The sequence below is a fragment of the Molothrus aeneus genome, chromosome 10, assembly GCF_037042795.1.
Source record: "Molothrus aeneus isolate 106 chromosome 10, BPBGC_Maene_1.0, whole genome shotgun sequence".
NCBI classification, from domain to species: Eukaryota; Metazoa; Chordata; class Aves; order Passeriformes; family Icteridae; genus Molothrus; species Molothrus aeneus.
In genome coordinates this window covers 25,414,620-25,439,338 of record NC_089655.1, presented here as the reverse complement: position 1 = coordinate 25,439,338, position 24,719 = coordinate 25,414,620, and the positions used below count along the sequence as shown (strand labels likewise).

Genomic DNA, 24,719 nt, shown 5'->3' with positions numbered 1-24,719 from the left:
CGCGGCGCGCTCGGAGCGGCGGCAGGGAGGAGAAGGAGGCCCGGCCGCGGGAAGAGGGCTGCGGAGAGGGAGGAAGAGGAGGAGCCCCGCCGCCCCTCGCCCGCCGCAGGAAGCCGCCGGAGGATGTACGGTAGCGCCGGGGGCCCGGCCGGCACGCCGTGACAGCCCGCCCTAGCATCCCGCTCGCCTCGCCACGGCCGGCCGAACCCCTTCCTGCGGAGGAAACATGTCCAAGATGCCGGCCAAGAAGAAGAGCTGCTTCCAGATCACCAGCGTGACCACGGCGCAGGTGGCCAGCAGCATCACCGAGGACACCGAGAGCCTGGATGACCCGGATGAGTCCCGCACCGAGGACGTGTCTTCTGAAATCTTTGATGTTTCCCGAGCCACCGACTACGGCCCCGAGGACGTCTGCGAGCGGAGCTCCTCCGAAGAGACTCTGAACAACGTGGGCGAGGCCGAAACTCCCAGCAGCGTCTCTCCCAATCTCCTTTTGGACGGGCAGCTGGCTGTGGCTGCTGCTGGGGTGGCTGCAGGCCCCAACGGGGGGGCTGTGCCCAAAAGTTCGGCTGTGCCCCTGCCAGCTGTTGCTCCTGGCACTGCTGTGGGGGGAGGCAGCAGTGCTCAGGCACCCACTGCCCCCGGGGCCATGTCTCAGACGGCGGCTGCTGCGTGCAGCTCACGCTTCAGGGTGATCAAGCTGGACCACGGTACTGGGGAGCCCTACAGGCGAGGCCGATGGACGTGTATGGAGTACTATGACCGGGACTCAGATGGTGGTGGTGTTCTGGGCAGGACTGGAGATTGCATTAGGCACAGCAGCACCTTCGAGCAGGCTGCTCAAGAGAGGGACAGTGGCCTCGGTGCCACAGGAGGCTCTGTTGTGATCTCCACTGTGCCGGCATCAGCCCATGGCCCCGATTCTATAGCTGACAGCTCCCTGGCTGCTGTGTCACAGCTGCTTCAGACAGAGAAAATGAACCAGTCCTCTCTACAGCAACCTAATTTTGTCATTGGGCAACAGCAACAGCCCGTAGGTGGGGCCGTGCCTCAGAGTACTGCTCAGCCTGTGTTTTCTGGGGCTTCAGGAGCAAGTCAGCAAATGATAGTGCCACAGCAACCACAGCCACAGGTAAATCCACAGGGTGTTTCACAGGCTGGACCCAACGGGAAAGGCATGGCACCTCCAAACGTGACAGTAGGGCAGTCAAGCATTCCTGTGGCCCAGCAGCAGGTGCAGCAGGCAAACATACCAGTGACTCAGCCTCAACAATTTGCTTATTCTCAGTCCCAGATTCCACCAGTGCATCTACTGCCGACGCAGTCTCCTGGGCAGGCTGAATACATGCAGCACATGACAATTATGCAGTCTCAAGGAGCAATTCAGCAGGCTACTACAAGCTCTGCTCCAAGTACTGTGGCCTCCAGCCTTCCTGTGGGGCAGGTGACGGGCCAGAACCCCTCAGCTGTGGGAGCGCCAGTGATGGGGGTGTCAGCGCAGCCCGGCGAAGCAGTCGGGCAGGGATCGGGGCTGCTGCAGAGTGGCCAGGCACCAGCGAGTCAGCCTGCCCTCCCGCAGCCGGGAGGTGTGGTGCAGCCAGGCCTTGGACATACGGGGGTTGTGCAACAGAAATCTGTGACTCAGCATCCAATGGGGGGAAGCAGTCAAGTGTCGGGAATGCCTGGTGCCCCCCATGCTGTGGTCCCTGGAGTTCAGAGCGTGCCTGCGGTTGTGCCCGGTACAAGTGTGCCTAGCGTGTCCACCACGGCCTCTGCTGCTATGCCAAACGTCCCTGTTACGCTGGTCCAGTCCCAGCTGACAAGCCACCCTTCTGCCAGCAGAAGCACTGGCGCAGTCCAGTCCCAGCACGTCGGACACTCGATGATGCAAGGTGCGCCCAACGCACCCGCCAGTCTGCCTCAGGCAAGCCTCGGACAGTTTCAGACCCAGGCCCAGTCCTTAGTAGGCCAGATTGATGATACTAGAAGAAAATCGGAACCCCTACCTCAGCCACCACTTTCTCTTATAGCTGAAAATAAACCTCTTGTGAAGCCTCCCATTCCAGACACTCTAGCAAATCCTCTTCAGTTACCTGCAAGTACTCCAATGAACAGTCTTGCCAGCTCTGTTTTTGGCATATCCATTCCTGTTGATGGTGATGAAGACAGGTATGAATTATTTTATAATGCCATAAAAAAGAACTGTGTTTTTTGGGGGGGGGGGGAAGTCAACTTTCAAGTAATTGCCCAGTGTTTTTTGTAAATTCTTATTTTCAGAAGGTCATGCTGAGGTTCACCTGGACTGTATTTTTATTTTAAGAGTGCAAACCTTAGCAAAGTATTTAGGCCAGTAGTGAATTGTACTTGTTTTTTGCAGGGTGTGAGTGTGATTATTTTCTCACAAAATGGGGTACAAAGTATCCTGGAAGCTGCTTAATGCATGAATAATATTACCTCTTCCAAATCAGAAGACTGAAAGCTGTATTTCTGTAGCCAGTGACTGAGGCTGTGAGAAGGGTTGTTCTCTCATTTTTCCTGAATGCATTATAAAGCACTTCAATGGCAGCTGGGTTAAAATGACACTGTATTGCAGTGTTAAATCTCTGTGGTGCTATCTCAGGGCTTTTAACATAGACTCTTGATTTTTACCCTGCTGTGGAGTTAACACTTTATAGTGTCAGTTAGTAAGGAAAGTACTTGCACTTGTATGTGGATTTGTGTGCAAATCCGTATGCAGGGAAAGCTCTGCAGAGAATGGTCCTTTGTGCTGAGAAAACAGACACCACTTGGGCAAAGATGTGGACACGGTGGGAAGTACAACCTTACAGTGAGTTTTTTTAAGTTGGAAAGTAATTTGGAACTATAACTTGTAACAGAGGGGTGTGGTGTGAGCAGACTCCTAAGAGGGCCTGAGAGAGGGAGTGGGTGTGTGGCTGCTGTTCCCATGGACACGTCAGACTGCTCTGAAGGCCAGACCACTTGATTGACTTCTTTGAGGGAAAGAAGAATCAAGCAGTGTTTTAGCACTGAAATTAAGTCCCGACATTTACTGTCAGAATTGCTGCAGTTTGGAGGAAGGGAATACATGTGTGTTACTTGTTTTTAAAAACAGGCATTAGTCCATTTTAAAGAGCAGATCTTATGGTGAATTTCTCTGTAAATCTTCTCTCACCTTGAGACAGCACCAGACATGAAGATAATATGTCAGTGTTGCTTTGAGGATGTTTTAGTGAAGCAGCTGTGTCTGTGGAGTTGGGGTGCAGTGCATGGAGAGAGCACCTCAAAGTGGATGGTGAGTTCAGGCTGCAGGTTTAATGCAGGCCTGTGCTCGCTGGAGCATTGGCTGACGCTGTGCCTGAGAAAGTAACTGCTGTGCTTTTCTGCAAGGAAAAGCTGTGGTTTGGAAACCTGTGCTGGTTTTGAATAAAGTGGTAAAGGACTAACTAAAAGTTTAAAATTTACTCGCAGTTTGCCCACCTTAAGAGGACTGCTAATCTGGCTGACAAACTGCCTTGTGCAAGTAAGGTTTGATTTCAAGCTGATGGGTTCTTTTCATAGCTCAGTGTTTTTTGAGAAGACAATTTGTCTGGTGTTTAATCATTCTCTTGATTCAGGAATCAGAAAGAAAGGAATACATTTTGCATTTGTTTTCCATAGCTTCTAATACTTAATATAAATTGTGGCAATGAACATGATTGTCTGTGACAACTTAATAACCTCTGTGTAAAGATAGAGAAAAACTTATTCTGCTTACTCAAATCAGGGGTTATGTAACTTTGTGTGGCAATCCAGTGGGTCAGTTTTTGGTGCTCTTACCAGAACAGTGATTCCTAAAGTTAATTTTCTAGTTTAGTCCTTGAGCTTGCCACCTTGCAGTGGTGCTTTACATGGTATTCATGTCTAAAGTGATTCTTTCAGACACTTTGCCATGAGTAAGAAATGGAAGTGGGGTCTGAATGCAGTGTGCCCTTTTGGTAGGCCATGCTGTGGTGTTCGGTAGAGAAACGAAAGTCTGGTTATCAGTGAAGGAGCGCCTGTGTGTCGTTTGTCAGCTTCTGCACTGGGTGATAAAACTGTGCTGTGTGCTGGGTTGTCAGAAAGCCAGGAGCACATGTACGGTGTGAGAGTCTTTCCTAGCTGGGAAGGTGATTCTGGTAAGCCGTGAAAGCTCACCTTAAGCAGACCTAGACCTCATACATAACATAGGAGATAGATACAGAGACAGTAGATGGAAGTTTATTCTTTGCTCCCCTCAAACAGTAGCCTGATTTGCACTGGCTTCAGACAGAGAAAGGTGAGAATGAAAACCTAGCAGCTTGTTAAGGCTGTTTTAGCTTTGGTTTTTATGTGCTTTACTCTCTGGGAAGGCTTTATTGTAAAACTGTCTCCTGCTTGTCTGCTGTTCTATTCTTGCTCCTGCTTTTTTTCCCCTTTCCAGCCATTTAAATTGTGCTGCCACTCCCATGGGCTTTGCCCAGCTGCCTTATCTGCTGGAATCGGTGGTGAAATAGTTAATGAAGACCTTCAAGTGTCATTAATAGGCTGGGGGTTGACACTGATAAAGCTATTAAAGCACAAAGGGAGCTGATACATCATGAGTCATGGTTTGTGCTGGCAGGTCCAGGAAGTTAGCGCACAGCTCAGTTCAGAGAGGTTACTTGGTGGTCATAGAAGCTATAAATCTGTGGAAATCATTTTTCTCTTTGTCTTCCGTACTATTAATCTGTAACACTCCCAGAAAGGGGGCTTAGTGTGGAGGCAGGTATCCATGTTTCTTCTGGCACCTTCAGTTATACTTCAATATTTGCACATACTTGAAGCTTCACAGACTTGCGTAGATCATTCTCCTATAGTCATCTTCTAAAACAGTGACTCATCAAGGAGTAGTGTATAGCTCTCAATACCCTGGATTTACCTGGAAAGTTACCATTCTGAATATGAAGAGGAACTGTTTTAAAGGTAAAATAGTTAGGATGGAAATTCTTTGAAAGCAGCATGTTGGTAATACAGTAAACATGATGTAAAAAGTTGATCAGTTAATGTATTTCTGAAACTTATTTTTTTTTTATTACTCCTATCTTATAGTCTGCTGTTTTAAATCGAACAGCATCTAAGGTTATTAGGGGTGGAGGTGATCTAGTATGATATATAAAGAGAACTATGTTTATAGATTGCTTTCTTCCAAGCCATTGCCCAAAGACTTTTAATTTCATGTTCCCATAGCCCAGTACACCTTGTCAGTAGTCTAAAAACCTGTGGTTTCTTGCATTGACCTGATGAATAGTGAAGAATCAATTAATTGGAAAATCTTGTCTGTGGGGGAAGAAAGGGTGGATAGGTGGCCCAAAAGAATGAAAAAGAAAAAAGCCTTCAGTGTGTCACACCTTCCTTGAAAAGCAAAGCCAGTATTTCAGTTGATGTGTCCAAATTGCTAAGCTCTTAAAAAGAAAAAATTGTGTGTGAAAGTTATGAAATCTTTACCGCATAACACATTTTCCTCTTTAAATGTGGCTGCAAATAAAATAAGCTGCAGCAGTATTAAAGGATGGAGGAGCTAGTACTGGTACTGAGGCAGATGTGGGTATTGCTGTCTCAAACAGGGAAAATACTAATTGTGTAAAACCATTATTGGAACTAGGTCTCAAAATTGCTCTGACTCTCTTTCGTTGGACTTCAACACTAGTACTAATTATTTTGAAGGGAGGGCAGTTAGAGCACCTGAGAGGATTTTGGTATCAGTGTGTGTCAGGTTCTCTGCTTGCCCTTATGCCCATGTATACACAAATTTGTAATTGACAAGCAGAATATTTCATCTGGCTTAATAACTTTATTTTGGCTCTTGGGGGAAAAGAAATATGTGGCTTCTGTTAAAAGAATGTTACTGAGAAAGCTTGTTCAAACCTCCTACATGTTTGGCAGACTTTTGGGGCAAAATATTACTGGGGCTGTTGGAAAAGGCGCAGAGTATAGATCATTTTCCAGAGATAACTGCCCGGCTTGAACTGTTCCGGCTGTATTCCAGGAACACTAATGAATGGCTGCAATTGTGAACTGTCAGCTATGGCAGCTGAGCTGTTGAGAACCTGATTGTGCAGGGCTCTCGGCAGCGTGGCTGCGAGCTCAGCTAAATCACGTACTCGTGTGGAGCACTAACTGCTGGGAGAACTGTGCTCTTGAGACCATGTTCAGACAAAGCTGGGCATGGGATCATTTAAGTATTGCCCTACATGCATATTTTATTGTGCTCCTAAAGAAAAATAATAAGTTTTCTGCAAGTACCTACCAGCACATGGCACTTGAATTGCATTAGTTTGCAGTGTTATCCCTTTCTTCACCTTGCTTATAAACTTTACAGAGGTTTGAGCTCTCCTACAGCTGCAGACTTGTTCTCAGCTCTCCTGCTGAAGGCCCGTGTTTGTGAGTGTGTGTGGAAGCAGGTGGGAATGAGGCCTGGACAGACACGCTCCAGAGCCTGGAGAGCCTTTGGTTTGATGGACAGTTCGAAAACTGAGCTGGGACTTCTGGGGTGGCCTCTGCAGCTCATGGCAGCAAACGATGGTTAATGCAAAGGAACTCCAGTTGGTTGTGTTCACTGCTTGCTATACTTTCTATAACAAACATGACCAAAGGTAACTGCAGCACTGCATGGGTTTCTGCACGGTAGAAAGCCTGTCGTGCTGTGCAGTCACTTTTAGAGTGGTGCAAGATAGCTAAACAAAACTGTGGTTGCTTGTTTGACAGTACTGTTTCCCAGTTTAAACATTCAAATGCCTTTGTTAAGGAGGAGTCAATAGATTCTTAAAATTAATGGGGTACAAGTGTTTCAGATGAGAGAGTTATTAAAAGGAGGGAATGGGGAAAGTAGTTGAAAGAAATTCACAGTGATACTCTTCAGGTTGTTTCAAAGACTGTAGTGACCAGCCCTGACAGGAGAGGTTCCCGGTACCTCAGACTCACGAGTGTTCTGCTCAGCTGCTGGGGGTTAGTTTTTTCCTCATCTCCTACAAAAGATGTTCCATAGCTGATTTCTGAGTACTGTCCGTATGACAGAAATAACAGCATATGTTTTATGGAAGCTGTTTTAAACTTCTTGTTAAAAGCTGAATATTGAAGTATTTGGATGTTTTGAAAAGGCAGGACTACCAAACTGCTCTCAGACACCAGAAGGGCTGAAAGTTCTCAGAGGCTGCATTTTTATGGGAGCTGCTGATAATTTTTATGACTTCAGGTGACACTATAGTAAAAAGGAGTTGCTTCCTGTTACTCTACTGGATATTTGAGTTATCAGCCTGTTGTGTGTTGAGGCTGTATATTAATTTTCCTGCTTAAAAGCTGGCAATTAGCAGTTTCTCTTGCTCAGGAGAAGTGCAAACCTTGTTTGTGCTTTGTGTCAGCAACGATTCCTTAAACTTTTGTGATGCTCCTCCTGCTAAAGTACATCTGGATGGGTCTGTTCAGTAAATCTAGATTGTCAAGCACAGGTGTCTGCTTTTATTCCTATATTTGACAAAGTATAAAGATAAAAGTATTTATAGTAACTGCTAAAGCCACTGTCTTCTGTGAAGACTCTCCAGACATAAGAGGTCACTTGAAGTGCAGAGTAAGGTTGTACTTTCATTCCTCTTGAAAATTACTCCGTCTTTAAACTTCACACTTCATAAATATGAATGTGTATTAAGTGCCAGGAAATCTTTTCCTTATGGGATAGTCTATTTTCACTCAGGCAGGGCAGGTGAATTACTTGGCCACATGAAGGACAGCTATACGCTTGTCTTAATTTTCTTTGTCAATCAAGACAAAATTAGTCCAAGAGAGTGTATATCTGGTCTCCCTTTGAAGCTATAAAGGATGTATTTGAATTGTGCCAGCCTGCTTGAGTGCTTTTGTCAGTGTAGAGAGAAGGTAGAAACATTAATTAGTGCCCTGGAGAGGTGTCAGCTGTCAGTCGCACTGGCAGCTGGTGGGTTTGTCTCGTACACAGGAAAGGTTCAAACTGACGTGGGATCTGGGCACAGCCCTGCAGGTGCGGCCTCAGCAGTGCTGAGGGGAGGGAGGGATCCCCTCTCTCCACCTGCTGGACTCTGCCCTGTGCAGCCCAGGACGGCATTCACCCCCTGTGCAGGGAGGGCAGAGTCCTGACCCGTTTGTCTGGGAGGGGAGGAGTGGGGCAGGGGTGTGAGCTTGCAGGGGAGGAGTGTAGATTGGATAGGAGATGAGATACTTCACTGAAAGCAGTATCTGAACCTTTTGCATCCATCTCAAGCAGATATCATATCCATTAGAGGATAAGGTGGTCAGAAATGAGGGTTAAAAAACCCTGCTTGCTTCTCCATCAAGTTACTTTGGCTATTTTTGTAGGGGTGTGGATGAGAGCTCCTGGGAATGTCTCCTATGTCGAGCACTCTTTGGTGGGTGCAAGGCCTGTAAATACCTTGACCAACCCTACAAATGCATTTTTAAAAATACTTTTTCTGTAAACCAAGTGGTGAGCACTCACTGACAGCACAAGCTGGCCTGAAACTTGAGTGTTAGAGACTTTGTAAATGTTGTGGGAAGGCAGACAGATTTATAATATTCTGTGTAAAAACAAAGTGCCATACGTGGCCTAGGATCTAACATCTTTTTTTTAAAGTCAAATGTGTAATTTGAAACGTTTGCTCATACATGCATTCCTGACCATTATCACATGAGTAGGACAGGTGGGATTCATCTGAGTCTGCTTAAAGCTGTTTTATCCACTCATTTTTTACCCCCCACAGATACTGAAATATTTTGTTGTCAAAAAAACAGGAGCCATTTGTGTTTATAGATGACTGAAATAGCTGAAAGTGTCACTGCAACTTAGTGGGGGAAAAAAATCTCATTTTAGTGCAGTTTTATTTGAGAATGAATATTCAAGCCCTGTTCCACTACGCGGGGCCACTTTCATCAGACATCACAGGCACCTTTCCCTTTATCACTGTGTTTGAGAAAATCAGGTTTTGTGGGCATCACAGGCAGCAGGAGCCTGATCATCTTCAATAACAAGTTCATACATGCAAATACATGCCTTTTCTTTACCAGCCATGTTGTATAAAAGTCAGTAATTTTGAGGGGTTTTGCAGATTTTTGGATCTATAATGCAATACTAGCAAATGTGGCTCTTTTTATTTCAGAAATGCTGAATTTATTATTTTGCTCCCTCCTTTATACCAGCATATCAGGGTCTGCTGGGTAGGAGCACTCAGAGCGTGCTCTCTTGAATGGATGGGGTAATTTGCAGGAGAGTATGATGGCATTATGATATTCTTTGGCAGGTATCAGTAGATGCTGAAGGGCTCCACTCCATGTGAAGTGGAGTTCAAAGTGTTTGTTGTGACCATGGGTGTTATTATCAATAAGACTTTGTTTGGTTTTCGTTTTTGGTTTGTTGGGGTTTTTTTTGTTTTTTTTTTTTTTAACTTTTCTCAGTTCATTCAAACATGGATAATATTGGTGAGTTTTTCTATGGCTTTTCTTGAAAGCTACTTGATAGAGGCAAGAATCCCTGACTAGATCAGGCAGACTTTCTGCATTGCTGTTCTCAGCTTGTAATCCGTAAGTTTCTCACTGAAAATGTGATCTGCTGTAGATTTTTTTTGCCTGGAGGCCAAGCTGTGCATCATGTGGACTACTTTGTTCTGTATCCTCCCTCCAAGAACCGAAGGTTTATTATATCCAGTGAGAAGACAAATCATTAGTACAAAAAATCTTAGCTTGTTACATATTTTGATTTAAGAACAGAAGCTCTCAGATTAGTCCTCACGCAGTTTGTAAGATGAAGTAATTAAAGTTCAGCCTGACTGACAGCCTTCACAGAAGAGCCGCGCTCCATTAGCAGGAGCTGTGTTAATTACCTCGTCTGTGGCAGTGGGGTTTGGGACAGGAGGAGCAGGAGAGCCTTGAGTGCCTGGCTGGGACAGGAGTGCACCCAGCCTGGCTTTGGGCAGTGGGAAGGCAGCATGCTGAGGATGGAAAGGGTCATCACTGGATCTGGAAATCATAAAGCTGTTACGATTACAGTTGTGTGCAGCTCTCCTGAGCCTTGGGGACCAATCTGTGGGACCCAAGAGAACTGGACTCCAGAGCTTTGAGCTGCAGCTGTTGAAATCAGGAATAACAAGATACTTAGAAGATTGTTGTATTCTTTCTCTGATTAGTATTAAATAGTCATACTAGAATTCACTATTTGAACTCTTCAGCAAAGCTCCTTCAGAATTAGTGTATGGTTATGACCCAGTATAGGTAATAATGAAACTTAATTTTTTTTGTTATTTATTAAAATCACATAATTACATAAAGCAAGTAATAACCTTGGTAGGATTTGGAAAATATTCCTGGTATTGTTTTGAAATACTCAAGCCCACCCAGAGCAGGGGGAGCTTGATGCCAGTGTTTGAACAGAGCAGGGAAGTGATCAGTGAAGTGCCTCTGCCAGACTTCGTACTCTGTGTATTTGAGGCAGTTTTCTGTAGTTCCTTCTCCTTAGAGACTTCTGGTCACTGCAGGAAATTGTTTGCCAAAATCTTCTTTTGAGAGCAAGGTGAAGAAGTATGGGCTACTGCTTTTGGTTTATTCAGTGAAGATCAGTTCCCTGCAGTGTGCTTTCTCTACGTTGTTACAATATGTTTGTTTTGTAGTAGCGTGTGAAACCCCTTTAAATCCGTTGTGGTGTTTGAGAGCCACTGTCCCAAAAACTGTCATGTGGGTTGGTCATTGAGTCAGCCTTTCCTCTTATCTGTAGCTACAATGCACCTAAAACTGAGTGTTAAACCTCTGAATTCTTGCTGGTCTTCTAGGGTGTATATCGCAAGTATAATGGCTTTAAGGAACTGCATGAACAGAATGTGCAATTAAACACATTGCTTCAGAGCTTGAGATGTTATTTTCCTTAATTTTGCATTGACTCCCCCACATTTAGTCCCTGTTAGTTTTCTCCTGCAAAGCTTTGTGCTCCAGTTGCTGTTCTGTAGATCGAGTCTTATGAAAGAAAGCTAATTCAAAGTTGCAGCTGCTTTAAATAGAAGGTGCTAAAAATAAAGTGAAACATCATTTAAAAGGAGAAGGATAGAGAAGGAATTATGTTACTAGTGTAAACATAATCTCAAAATGCCATAAGCTATGCTGCAAGTTTCTTGATAAACTGTGATCAAGTGATCATCAAATCCCTCATCCAGATCTCAGATGAACCCTCCCAAGTCTGTAATTTTGAGAGCAGCTGTAATCAGTGTCCATTGCAGGTCATAGTACCCCAGTAAACAGCCTTTTGTTACCAACAAAAATGTCACGCAAGGTGGCATTAAAAGTGCAACTGATTTTATGACATGGTCACATCTCCTGTGGCTTTCTATATGAGACCTGTTAATTGCTCTCAGAGGGAATTATGGCTGAAGTGAGCTTCTGTAAAGGTCACCCATGTGTGCTTGCTTCTGTCTGGGTCGTGAATATGTACTTCTGTTCTTATTTGGTTTTCCTTAGAGGTACTGAGCGTGGATTGTCTGACCTGTTGTTCTCATGTTCTTCAAAGACAGGTGGTTGGGCCTTTTCCTATTCTCAAACCTAAAGAAAATAGCTCAGGTTGAGAGAGAACTGTCTGAATTGATATTGATTTTTTTATCGGGAAAAAAGTGCTATTTTACATGTGTTCTTGTTGTTGCCCTCAGTTTCTGAGGTTGGTCAGTAGTTTGAACTGGGACTTGTTCATGAACAATGATCTTACTATTTCTTTCAAAGGAAGTAGCTGGTAAAAAGGCATCTGTGGTCGGGCTGATACCCAGTCCAAAGCCAGTATCATTACTTGAACCAAAAGGCATTTATCTGTATACTTGATGATTTGCCAGCTTTCACAAGCATGGTTTCTAGCAAACAGAGCCTTCAAGGATGAAGTTTGTATTTGGAATATTGTCCAGATGAATTGCAGTGGGAGGATACACTTCCAACAGTGACATGAGACTTGGGATGAGGTCTAGGCTTCCCTTTTAAAGGGACAGCTTGATGACCTGGGCATTATGCGATCTGAGTAAGTTCTCCTTCTTTAAATTTGGATCAAATTTCCTGTTGTGTGAAAACTGTTCTTAGAAACAAGAGTGTGGGAGTGAGTTGTGAATATTGGCATTCATGAGCTTTTAAAGATGCAGTATATGTTGTAGGACTTGTTTAGAGAGACCTAGAGGCATTTTTGGCCACTTGAGATACACTTCAAATGTTTAAGTGTACTAAGCTGGGAATGAAATTCAGCCCGTGTACCCTTGGGGATACCTGGTCTCTCACCAGAGATGGAGGAAGAGAAGTTCTGGAGTACCTTCTGTGGGAGGTGCTTGCTATTTCTCTGGATCAGCATCTGGGACATTTCTGTCCTGTGTGGCTCTCAGTTCCTCTGCATCACTCTGCAAGGACCGGGACCGAGTCCTGACCTCAGACCTGGCATTCTGCCAGGGAAGAGACATAGGCAGTCTGCTCTTCTGGTCCAGGCTGTCCCTGCCTTCACTTAGGGCAGTGTCAGAAGGACTTGTGGGGCTGCAGCTGTGGCACAGCAGCAGCAGGCTAGGCTTTAGTGCTCCTGTAAGCTGTTTTCTCTGTTGATTCTGCAAGCAGAAAGGCATTTTAGTTGTTCTCTAACCTTTCACTGTTTCTTATGGTTAAACTAGATGCCTCATCAGTCTGAAACTCAGTCATATTCATTCAGATCTGCATGTGAGGCATCATTCATGATGCCTCTGTGGATTTACTTTTCCTGTTTAGGTACACACAGCCCCATTAATTATTTTTAAAATATATAGCTGTGGAGTAGAAAAGATTCTCTTACTTGTCTGAAGTAATGCAAAAGCAATTTCAACAGTAGGGGTTACAAATGAGAATCTAATAAGGAAAATTTTTCCATATCTTTTCAGATGCTTGCTTAAAAACAGTACACAAATACAGAGCATAGAGTGTATCAGTACAAAAATAGACTATATGGAATACATGCTGTGTGGTTATAAACCACTTTTTATACCTAACAGTAGCAACATGACTTTATATGCTACAAGTAAATTTATCTTGGAAGTTAAATGACTTTCTATTTACAGCCTCATTCCGAGGAGGGGACTGTACATGCTCCTGACAGCTGCGTTAGAAAGAAGAGCCTGGGCCTGAAGTGCTCTCCTGATCTGCAGATGCCAATTGTTTTCCACATGTGAAGTTCTATTACACCAATGTCCTTTAGCTATTGTGTTGCTCTTCCTGTAATTATTTGTTGAGTTGTGTGCAGTGCTTCTTAAGAAAATGTGGATATTACCAACATAGGAGGATGGTGTTTATCAGTTTCAATCAAGCAACTTCTGCAGCAGATTTTAAGCTAAATTCCAGACTTGTGTGAATTTTCTTTTTTTGAAGGGTACAGTACTGAAGGTGGGAGAAGGAGTGACAGACACTTTAAACTCAGACACTTCCTGATCATTGCTGATACACAAATACCACTATCCTTCCAAGATTTTTGGTATACACCTGCCATGAGAATCTAATTACTTCTGATAGTGTTTTGTTATGGTGCTGCCTCTGTGATGTTTTTGTTTTATTTTATGTGATTATTATGCAGTAATTGTATTTCAGTTGAAATAATTAATTAACTTGAAAACTGTTGTTTTTAGAAATATTCTTGCCATTAACTTAGAAAAGGGATTGATACCTGTGCTTCCAGTGCGTTATAAACATCTCATTTTAAAACAGATTCTAAAAGGAATTTGAACTTACGTTTGCATGTCTGAAGATCTTTCAGCAAGGCTGTTGCCTTTGTCTCTAGGGCTGGCGTAGCTCTGCCCATGTGAGGATGAGCAGTTGAGGAAGGGAGTTTGTAACTTCAGTGTAACGCTGCTGCAGCCACTGGCAGCAGAGAAGCGTGTGCTTCATCCAGTATCCACTTCCCAACAGATGTTCAGATGAGACTTTGGAGAGGTAGAATGTTCTAATTGCACTGTCAGTGTAGTTGCCATGGTGGGGCTGAGGCGGGAGGGTGAGGCTGCCCCTGGCACTGGAACGGGGCCACAGGTAGGGTTTTCAGCAAGAGGGGGGCTGTGCTCTGGCCGTGTGGCTGTGAGAGCACTCTGGGCAGTGCAGGGCAGGGCTCCATCAGCCCTTGCCCTCCTGCACCTCGGGAAGGGCAAGGTGGCTGACAGGTGCTTACGAAGGTACTTGATGTTCCATTTCTCATTTCTAGCTGGATCTGTTTTTCAGTTGTAACTTGATCTGTCGTAATTTGAATGTGGTGCATTGAGCTCTGACTTCCAGGTCCCCTTGAAGGAATCATCTGTTTTGAGTACAAAGCAGGGGGTTAAGTAGGATGGAAACACTGGGTACTGTGTGCAGAGGTAGTCTGGAACATACCAAAAATGGAAAAGGTGTCTCTTGGGTTTAGGTATGTTTGGCATTGGGGTGGTGGTCAGCTAAACTATATACAGTGTTGCCAGCAGGACAGGAGATGTCTTATTTTTGGCCTTACAGTCTCATCTTTGTAAAGGAGCAGCTTGCTATAGCCTGAAAATCCATAGGGCTGGAGAATTGCTATTTTGTTTTGGATCCTTGTGTCCTTAATGCAAACTCATAGAAACAGTAGGGCCTTTCAAACATTAGTTTAACCTGTCTGGACAGCTAATTCACTTTGTAATGCAGGTTGAATTAAGAGAGTTGGTATTTTTATTACGTACCCATTTTCAATATGTCTGTCTGATTCTTGGATCTCATAGGAATCCGTCAACTGCATTCTACCAAGCGTTCCATTTCAACAAGTTACACGAGTCAAAGACCACCTGGGATAGGTATGGATGCTTGAGTATGGAATGCATACATGCTGAGGTATGCATGAACTGCTTTGCTCTGTGCAAGTTTCTCATTGTTGTTGTTTGCACACAACTGCTGCCTGTGTTCACAACTCCATACTGGGCTTCTGCAGTTTGAAGAGGTGAAAGCGGTCATGGAAGTGAAGTGTTTGTTCTGAGACATGGAACTAAACTCTAAAATATGACATGACTTTTTTTTCTTCTTCCATTATGCATGTATCATACATGATGTGTAAGCTCAGAGTTTAATGCTAGTCAGCTCCTAGGCGAGCTTTGCCTAAATATTCAATTTCCTTTTCCAAAAGAGGAAACTTTTTGGCATTGAGTCCTATATCAGAAAACACATTGTGAAAATACTACATTTAAACACAATTTTGGCAAAGTTAAGATATATATATATATATATATCTTTAAACCAGGAAAAAAAAGCTTTCTGGCTTACTTTCATTCTGCTCAAGTAAAGCTGGATGGGGAACAGAGGTGAACTGTGACAAGGACAAAGTAAATCTCCAAGGTTAGCATTGAACTCACGGTGAGAAACTGCAGTGAAGTGCAACAAAGTCTTATCTGGCATGGATAGACTTGAGAGAGGTGCATTACTAATTCATCAGTAGCTGCAAACTGTTTCTCTCCTGTGCTTTAATGATTTTGAGGGATTTTTTTTTTGTCAGCATTAAGTCAAAGTCCTAGTGATGATGTGATTTAATGCCTTGTGCTGCTCTGGCTTGTCAAAACTTCTGCTTAACAAGCTGTGTAGAATGTAAATTTTGTTTGGCTGTTGAAGTATTGATAACCATTTCGTCACTGTCCTGGCTGTATTTGACTTGAAAGGCTTCTCAACTTGCACAGCTCAACTGAATCCTTTAAAGTTTGCTTGGCAATAGTTTGTATACTGCACAATGATGAAGGTTATAAGTAATGCTCAGTGTTCTGCTCTTTTTTAAAAATTATTTTGTATTGCTGGGGTGCTGGCATTAAGCTCAGTTTCAAAGCACATCTTCCTTTTTCAGCAGTAAGTTGGACAAATTTATGTTCTTGCTTCAAGCTCTGGATGATGCCACTTCCCTGTATTTATGGAACAGAGTTGGTATTTAGGTTTCAAGGACTTTGTTATTTCACTGGAACGAACTTCAGGGCTTAGAATACACATTTGGTTTGTAGACCAAAAGGTCACTTTGTGGTCTAGCCTTCAGCTGTTTCTCTATTTTCATGCCTCAAAATAAGGCTTAAGATGAGGAAGCTAATTCAAAAAACCCTAAAATCAAATAATGAATTATTAAGATGGAGGCTTCACAAATCTGACGTTTATGTACAATGCCTGAAGCAAATGCTGGAAATGTGGGATATAAAACATTAAATTCAGATAGAAGAATGTAAATGGTTACCTTTAAAATAACCTTGCATCTTTGCCAGTGAACTCTTTGTGCTAGAAACAAGCATTTGTGAGAACATAGAATGCAATTCATCAGGATTGATACATGTTTTAAACTTATAATCCGTTCAAATTCCAAAGTCTTTGACAGGATTTTGCAGGTTTTGCATTTATACCTGAGTTATTGGATTTTAAGGTCACATTAGGCATCTTTCCTTCACTGGATGACTGAAACAGAGAAGCTGTCAGCTATAAACTTCCAGTAAAAGCTGGTGGAGGGAACACCAGGGCCATCAGTGAGCTGGTGGTGGAACCCTTGCAGGATGGAGCTGGGCAGGACACAGTGGGGGCTCTAGCAAGAACATGGTGTGGGGCTTCTTTTTGGCATCTCTGGTTTGGGAAAGAAAAATTGCTGCTGTGAAAACAAGAAACTTAGGTGACTTGTCCCTTTGTTTGCCCATCACAAAATGTGTGGGTTGACACACTGCAGAGCACCAGGACCATGAGGCTGCTGGCAGTGAGCTCTTAATTACATTTTGCAGTTCTTTCAGAAGTACTTTGTGAACCTGAGGGGCTTGACTTAGGAGACTTCAGGGTAAACTGAAAATCTTTCTGTGTAATTCTAGTACTTTTTCTAACAAATATGGATTATTCCCCTATGAGTAGCTGTCTCTGGGGACCTGCTGAAATCAGCCTAGGTAGACACATGATACTGCAATAGAGAGAGATTGCTGAATTGCTCCGGTGAATAGAAACTATTTTATTTTTCACCAACATGCTGTGGCAGGAAGAGTGCTGGTGGCACTCAGGGAGATGCTGCTGTTACTGACACATTAGCAGGGATGTTTTCATGCACAGTGCTCGCATGGGTGTTGCTGGAGGCACAGGTCTCGTGTGTTGGTTTTTTCAGCTGATGTGATTTGAGAAGGGGAATAGTGGCTTCTTGGCATGTCCACATGAGTCTGGGTGGTTGCTCTTCTGGGCCTGGGTTGTCTTTGCACAGTAAAGGTGCACAGCTTTAGGTGGGTCTGCCTAAAGCACAGACATTATTTGGAATCTTGAATTTAAAGTAGTAGGATTTATGTTTCCATTGCATTTATATGTGAAGCATTAAGCCTTCACAATATAAATTAACTCAAAGTGTGTGTGGGAACTCCTGAGGTGGTGAGTTCTGCCTCAGGTTGTTGCACATTCTCACATGGCTTTGACAAAGAACAGTAATGGAAGTCTGCAAATTCACACAGATCCTCTTTCCAGGCTGGATAGGTGATTGGATTGCTTGGGATGCTATCATTATAAAACCTCTTTATGGGATGGAGGCCAATTAAATAGACCTTAACTCTTGAAAGAATAGAAAAGATTTCTCTGGGTAGACTGAAAAGCTCAACCAGTGCTAAGACAGTAGCTCATAAATGAGTAAACAATGAGGGGAAGGAATAAATGGCCACAGGGCTGGAGCTGCAGCCTGCCCAGTGTGGCAGCACTGCCCTGGGCACCTGCCAGCCCGGGCACATGGTAGTTAGTGGCTGTTATCAAGTGTTCCAGGCACAGCAGTGAGGTGATAAGAGCAGTGTGGCAGCAGTGAGAGCAAAGAGTGGCCACTAGCAAGCAGTGGGCTCTAAGAGACTCAGGCAAGCAAGCCCATGGCAAGCACAGGAGCTTCCAGGCAATAGCTGCACAGAAGGAACAGCAATCCATTCAGTCTAGAACATCCCAGTCAAATCTGTCCTTACCTCAAGCCCTTCCAAGCCCATGCTGGGTGCCAAAAAGGGGTGTTTTGGATTAATCCTGCTGGCACTAAGCTCCATGCAGCCGCTCGCTCAGCTCCCCCTTCTCCCACAATGGGAAAAGTGAGAGAACTTGTCAGTTGACATAAAGACAATTTAGTAGGTAAAACAAAAGCTGCTGAGATTTTTTTTAAACCATCAAAATGAGGATTTCTCTGACAAAATGGGGTTTTGTCTACCTGGTGTATAAGGTAGGAAAACACTGGGATTACTGTGCGTCTCTGGGAATGACAAACTGTGCTTGGGGCACCTTTGATGTTATTGCTGACTGTAAATCTTGCCATGTACCTTGTGGGCTTCAGTGTGAACTTGATGTACCAATATAGCATCCTTTTGGGTAGAGCCTCTATGGACATGACCTTAACTGGGAGGTCCACGTCAAAATTAAGTGTGCCATGTTCAGTGTATGTGTTTGATACTTCGTGGGCTGCAGAAGCTCAGTATGGGATGGGGGTTTTGCTGTTAAAAACAAGTATTACATGCCTAATGCACCCCTTCATCTGCCCTGTGGTACTTGATGTGGATTTTTTTGCAGTTTTGACAATAGTTGTCAGACTTCTGTAGCTCTTGGAGCAATCAGCAATTGGTCTTTTTTTACAAGAGCTAAATGGTGTCTTTCCTCTTCTGATTCCAGGATTTGCAAGTTGAGGCATTGGCTCTACAGTGGATGGTGCACTCACAGAATGTGTCAGACTCTCTCTCCATTCAGTCATCCAAAAAGACTTGTTTAAGGGATATTTTGGGTTTATTCCTGGCCTTTTCATAAGGTCTGGATTGTATTTATAAATGTCATTCTGCAGCCATGGGATAAAAATATTTCTATGCAAACTGGAATTTGATGTCAAGAGTTTAGGATTTGAGAAAAATATACAAAATTTTAAGATTTGGCAGCATGTTTGGAGTTTCCCATGAGAGCAGCTGTCACTGGAGGGCTCTGCTGATGAATGTCCCGTAGGAGCTGCTTGGTGTTGGGAGCACTGTCAGCTGAATAAAGAACAAAATCATGTGGGATTGTGCTACCATAACATCTAATTCTCATCTGCTTTGAGAAAGTGGCATGAAGTATAATCAACTGGTTTCATCCTGATGGCAAACTGGGGCGCCCTGTGTCAGTGTGGAGCTTCTCCTGGGTGGGCGAGTAGGGGTCTGCACGGTGCCAGCCTCTGCCTGCTGAAGTTGGCACTTAGGATGTGTGCAGGGAGCAGGGCTGGAATCCAGACTCAGCATCTCAGTCCTAGCACAGCTGCTCTGGGGATGGGAGCAGCAAGAACATTACAAAGTTGTGTGTAAAGCTGCTTAGAGCTTTCAGCACTGTTGGTGACATGTCAAGTGTGGAGTGTGTGTGGTAAAGCAGTGGTTTCCCTGGCTCATTCCAGTCACACTGCAGTGAGGGACAGCTTCTACACCCACCCAACAGGCAGAGGGGAGCTCAGAGCACAAGGTACACACAGGAAAGGTGCCTCTGCAGCATGCCACGCAGGTACAGCTCTTTGGGAGGCTCAGGGAAGGCTGCCTGTCTTTCTCATGGGACAGCTTGAATGCCTTTACTTAGAGTCATGTAGTGGGGTTTGTTGTTTTAAATAATCACACTACAAAGTAGCTGAAACAGGGATAGAAGAACAAAGTTCCAATCTCAAGTTTGACTAGATGGGTCTTGACAAAAGTTGTACGATTATGGTGCAGAGATGGGGAAGTAGATCCCACTGCCAAGTGTGCAGTTTGCTTTAATTGTCCTCCTCTTGTTGTTACCTCTTCAGAGCTGCCTCATCTGATCTGGAGAGTGGTGTCCATGAAGGACTGTGAGAGGACATGGAGTCTTGGGGATTTTGTGGTTCGCGAACACAGATACTTCTGTGTTCATGAAGTGTCAATGTGTCAGATGAGTCTGATGATATATGTTAACTCAGCATGAAAAGGCATACTTCCCTTGGCATGAGTTATAAGTAGCTTTTATTCTGAGGAGGTTTACCATAGATAGGGTTTGGAAGAGGCTTAGAAGACAGTAAGAGATTGGAACAATTATCTTCTGAAATGGGTATTCGGTGCTTTTGGTTTGGGTTTCAAGATTGGTTCAGTAGAAATAGAGGCTGTTACTCCCCCAGTCTGCAAACCTGATGCCCCCCGCTTGTAAAAGCCCAGTTCTAGTGCTGATGGTTCTGTGGGAGCCCTTAAAATTAACTTCTCTGACCAGTATCGCTTTTCAGGAGCTGAGCCGTGTTTCACATCTGTCACTTGTACTGCTGAGCACATTGCCATACTCTTTGTAAAAAGCCTTGAGTGATTTTTTTCTTAGCACTTGGTTTTGGTGAGTTGCACAATTCCAGAGAGGCGAGTTTTCCAGCATGACTGCAACCCTCGCATTTTCCCCGTGTTAAGTGTACTGAACGCGGCTGCACAATGCTGATAGCCACGTCCATGGCTGGGAGTGTTATCAGCAGCTCTCACTGGTGGGGCTGCCACAGCCCAGGAGCTACTGTCAGAGTCAGACCGGGGCTGGGTGGGACATGGGAGGCTGATGTGGAGGGTGGGGAGGTGGCTGCTGCAGGCCGCAGCCCTGCGTGCCCAGGGGCGAGCCACAGCTCCTCTCTGAACGGAGAAGCCAGAGTCTGGGGGGAACAGGGCACCCTGGCCTGCTGAAATCCCACTCCAGAGCTGCCCGTGAGGGACTGGCTTGTGCGCCTCTGGCGTGGCTTGGAAACAGACCCTGGCTATTAAGGGCTGGATTCCTGTCACACAGGATGCAGAGATCCCAGTTTGGGGTGCTGTTGGCACAGGAATTAACATCTTCACAGTGTACTGAGGTGTGCTGGTAGATGTCCTGCAGCAGTGTGCGTGTCTGTGGAACAAAGCTGCCCTAGCTGTGGCCCATGGCCGTGTGTTTGTCAGCTGTCAGACAGGATCCTGGCAGAATTCACTGGGAGCCAGGAAGTGGCTGCGGGCTCAGGGCTCTGGTCCTGTCTCGCCCTCCTGCCGGTTGCTGCCACAGGCTGCAGGGGCAGTGCTGTGCCAGGAGCTCCTTACCTGGAAGGTGGACTCAAATGAGTCCAGAGAACAGGTATTAAAACAGGATGTTTTCTTCATTGCTTTAGAAAAACAGTTTGGAAGAAATAATGGTAGTGGTAAGAATCTGATGAATATCCCATGAATTTTTTTTTCCCTCAGTGAAGAAAGCTGGTAAATGAGGCCAGGAATTAAAGCAGTTGATTTAGTGTTTATTCTAATGCATTTTTATGGTTATGGGTGTCATAAGCCCAGTATGACAACATATAAACTGAAGGAGCAGTGTTTCTTGTGAGTCACAACTGTACTGGGCAGCTGGGTGGGGTGGGGTGGGAGGGACATGGGACACCCCCCTGTGAGTGTATACTGGATTCTTGACTCTAAGCTTCAGCCTTCCAGTGACAGCATGATCCAGGAGTCCTGCGGGTGCACAGTTTGACCTGAGTGATTCAATACCGCTCACGGAGTTTTCTCATTGTATTTACAGTGCCTCTGGTGCAAGTGTTGTTGCCATTGACAACAAAATAGAACAGGCAATGGTAAGTAAAATATAAGTTGTTATTTCTAACAGGATTAATGTGGTTCATCACTGAACATAAGTTTCCTGCTTTATTGTGTTTCTCTGGGGCTTCTCTGTGATATCCTTCCAGGTGGGTCAGACTGAGAGCATCAATAAAGGATTTTCTATATCATCTATGAATGACCACAAAGCATTATTGCTTTTAGTGTTGGCCTAGAAATATTTTTCAGTTAATTTTCTTACAAATTGCTGTGAACAAGGTGATTGAACATGGAGTGCTGAAAATAGAGTGCATATTTCAGTCTCTTACTCTAGCCAAGTTCATTACTGGTTTTTCTGAGTGGCCATCCTTAACACACTGCTCAGCTTCAGTTAGAGCTGTTGGATTTTTGCTTGTGATGGCGTAAAAGCTTTCTTGTTGATTTAGTTCTCATACGCCTCAGTGGCTGGGCCTGTGTACCACAGACCCATACCCCAGGTCACAGCATCAGAGCAGGTGCTTTCCTTCTGAGGAGCTGGGGCGTCACTCTTCTCCTCGGCTTCCACAGAACTGAAGTGACTGGAGTGCTGGAGACAAAGCTTTTCATATCAGGCCCACTTCACATAAGGGCTGGGTTGTTTGTGCTCAAAGGCTGATTTATTCATAAATTTTTGGTGATGAGTGCTTTTTTTTCCCAGGCTTACTGCAGCGAAAGCAGTAACAGTAAGTTCTGGGGCTGGGGTGAAGGAAAGTTGTTCTTTCCCGTGGTGTAATTGTCCACTTGTTCTTTGCAGGATCTAGTGAAAAGCCATTTGATGTATGCAGTGAGAGAAGAAGTGGAAGTTCTGAAGGAACAAATAAAAGAATTAGTTGAAAGAAACTCTTTACTTGAACGAGAAAATGCACTGTTAAAGTCCCTTTCCAACAACGATCAGTTATCCCAGCTCTCCAGCCAACAGGCCGGCCCCAGCAGCTCCTCTCAGGCGCAGCCGCCGCCCGCGCAGCCGCCGCAGCCCAACGTCTCCTCGGCGTGAGCCGGCCCGTCCGGTGCCTGCGCCGGCTCAGCCCGAGCGAGCAGCCTGCTTCTGTTGTGTGTTTGGCCTTTTCAGTATTAGACAATCGCCCTGCGGAGCTGCCCTGGCCGCGCTGCGGCGGCGCGGAGGCCGCGCAGGGCCCCGCGGCCCGGGCTCGTCCCCGGCTGCAGCACGGAGCTCTGTCACCGCGGGGTGGCTCTCCGAGGTTCCCATTGCTCCTGGGCTGCTTTGGGCCTTGCTGTCTGGTAAGGAGCAACTATTCCTCTTCAGAGCCACTGTTCTTTTCATATAAGTAACATTTGCCTATGTTAGTTTCATTTATTTGTTTTATTTATTACAGGGCTGCTATTTTCATAATGTACATGAACAATGTCACAGAACTTTTGAATTTTTTTTAATAAACGTCTGTATGGGTAAAATGATAGATGGGATTGCGTTAATAGATACAATGTCTAGGCAATAATTGAACAAAGAATCCTGGCATATTTCTAACACTAATGGCAATTGACCTTTGGTATTTATTTACGGTAGTAAAGATCCAGCTTGAATGTAAATTTTGTATAGAGTGTAAGTATGAAGACCATAGTGCATCTGTACAGGTAGTCACCAGTCCTTGTGATATAATAAATAAGTGATGGGCTATTTTGATGAAGAAAACTTTGCTCATTTCTGTTTCTACTTTTTAATAGAGAGAAGGGGGCCATGATTCCTCTGCTTTTTGACATTTCGTTTTTGGTTTGGTTTTTTGGGTGGGAATAAAAAGCTGTGAAATTGTTCAACCTACTTTGTAACCAAAGAAGCAAAGCTGTATAATTGAGTTGGTTGTTGATTTTTTGTTTTGTTGTTTTGGTTTTTTTTTTTTATTTTATAATGCACATTCTTTATGTATTTTTTATTTAGTGTTTTCTCATTCACAACTTTCTTTGCTGTCTCGCATGATCTGCATGACCTGTAATCTTTGAACCACTTCCGTACCTCATGTTTTTATCCAGCACTCTTAGTGTAATATGTACTAGTCTGTGAACAATGTCAATAAAGAGAAAGAACAGCTGGTGTTGGTGGAGCTAAGCTAGTGTGCTAGGCACTAGTTGTTAAAACAAATAAATGAAGTGAGCCATCTTTTGTTCATTTAAAATGGTGTTTTGAATTTCGTATGCAGAAAACGTTTTGTTACATTGCAGATTTAATGTATTTAATAAATGCAACATGCAGATTAAATGCAGTGTATACTGAGTATTTAAATTAAAAATGTACATTTCATAAATACAGTTTCAAAAAAGACCATCATTTGTGTAAACTAATGCAGTGTGTCAAATTGATGTACAAATATATATATATTTTAACACATTTTCTGAAATTAAACCAGTTTTGTTGAATTTTTTGGCTGTAGATGTTGTTGCAGTGTAATTAAATTCAGTAGCTCTTCTGAACAAAATGGAGAAATGTAGTGTCAGTGAGGCAGTAACAGACCAATGCCAGAGTTACCGCTTTTCATGCAACAGCCTGGTTTCTTCTCTTCTAGGAGAAGCATCTCCTGATGCTGTCAGTGGCTGCCTTAGGGGTTTGGGGTTGCACTGATAGCTCTGAATAAACAGCTGGGCCTGCTCAGTCACTACTGTGAATGTCTGCTTCAGTACTGAGCCCTGAGCAGCTCTAACTCTGCTCAGGTTTATGTCTAAGGTAAAACAGAGGAAACGCTGGAAACTGCAAGTTTTGGTGTCTTCGGATCTCAAAGAAGTGTCCGTGTCCTGGAAACAGAGAAGCATCTCCTCCTGGTACGCATCAGTTCAGCACAGTTCACACAAACCCTGTGTTGTGTGCTTATTGAAAAGTTCTTGCTGAAGTAACACCAAAATGATCTTTCCATTAGCTGTGGATTGGTGTTTTCTGCCTGCTGCACCCCTGTGCTGTGAGCACTGCTGGGAGACTTCAGTGCCACAGATTAGAAAGCAAAATATTCCAGTAGCTATGTGTGTTTCCTCTGCAGTGTGATCAGTGGTTCACTCCAGCTGTACAATGAGGATGATGCTGGTAAAGAAAGAAAAAGGACAAAATGGGGATTTCTGGGAACAAGAGTCCCTCAGGTGAGTAGTTGATTAAAACTTCTTGGAGGATACTCTGTAGCTGTCAGTTCACTTTTGAGTGAAACAGAACAGAGACACAGGTGCTGATTGTTTTCCTGCTGGGAGCAGAGG

The 24,719-nt window shown here is 44.3% G+C and overlaps 1 protein-coding gene across 3 annotated transcripts; it reads left to right on the top strand.

The window, feature by feature from the left end:
• On the top strand, window positions 1-23,900 carry TSC22D2 (TSC22 domain family member 2). Of its 3 annotated transcripts, none has more exons than XM_066556684.1 (4): window positions 1-2,169; window positions 14,739-14,847; window positions 21,478-21,529; window positions 22,285-22,398. In XM_066556684.1, the coding sequence occupies exons 1-3, from the start codon at window positions 227-229 to the stop codon at window positions 21,505-21,507; spliced, it is 2,082 nt and encodes a 693-aa protein (XP_066412781.1). In that variant the 5' UTR covers window positions 1-226; the 3' UTR covers window positions 21,508-21,529; window positions 22,285-22,398. The 3 variants fall into 3 exon arrangements, with proteins under 3 accessions (XP_066412781.1, XP_066412777.1, XP_066412778.1); XM_066556680.1 differs by having other exon boundaries at window positions 3-2,169; window positions 14,739-14,810; window positions 22,285-23,900; XM_066556681.1 differs by lacking the exon at window positions 14,739-14,847 and having other exon boundaries at window positions 3-2,169; window positions 22,285-23,900.
• Window positions 23,901-24,719: the final 819 nt, after the last annotated feature.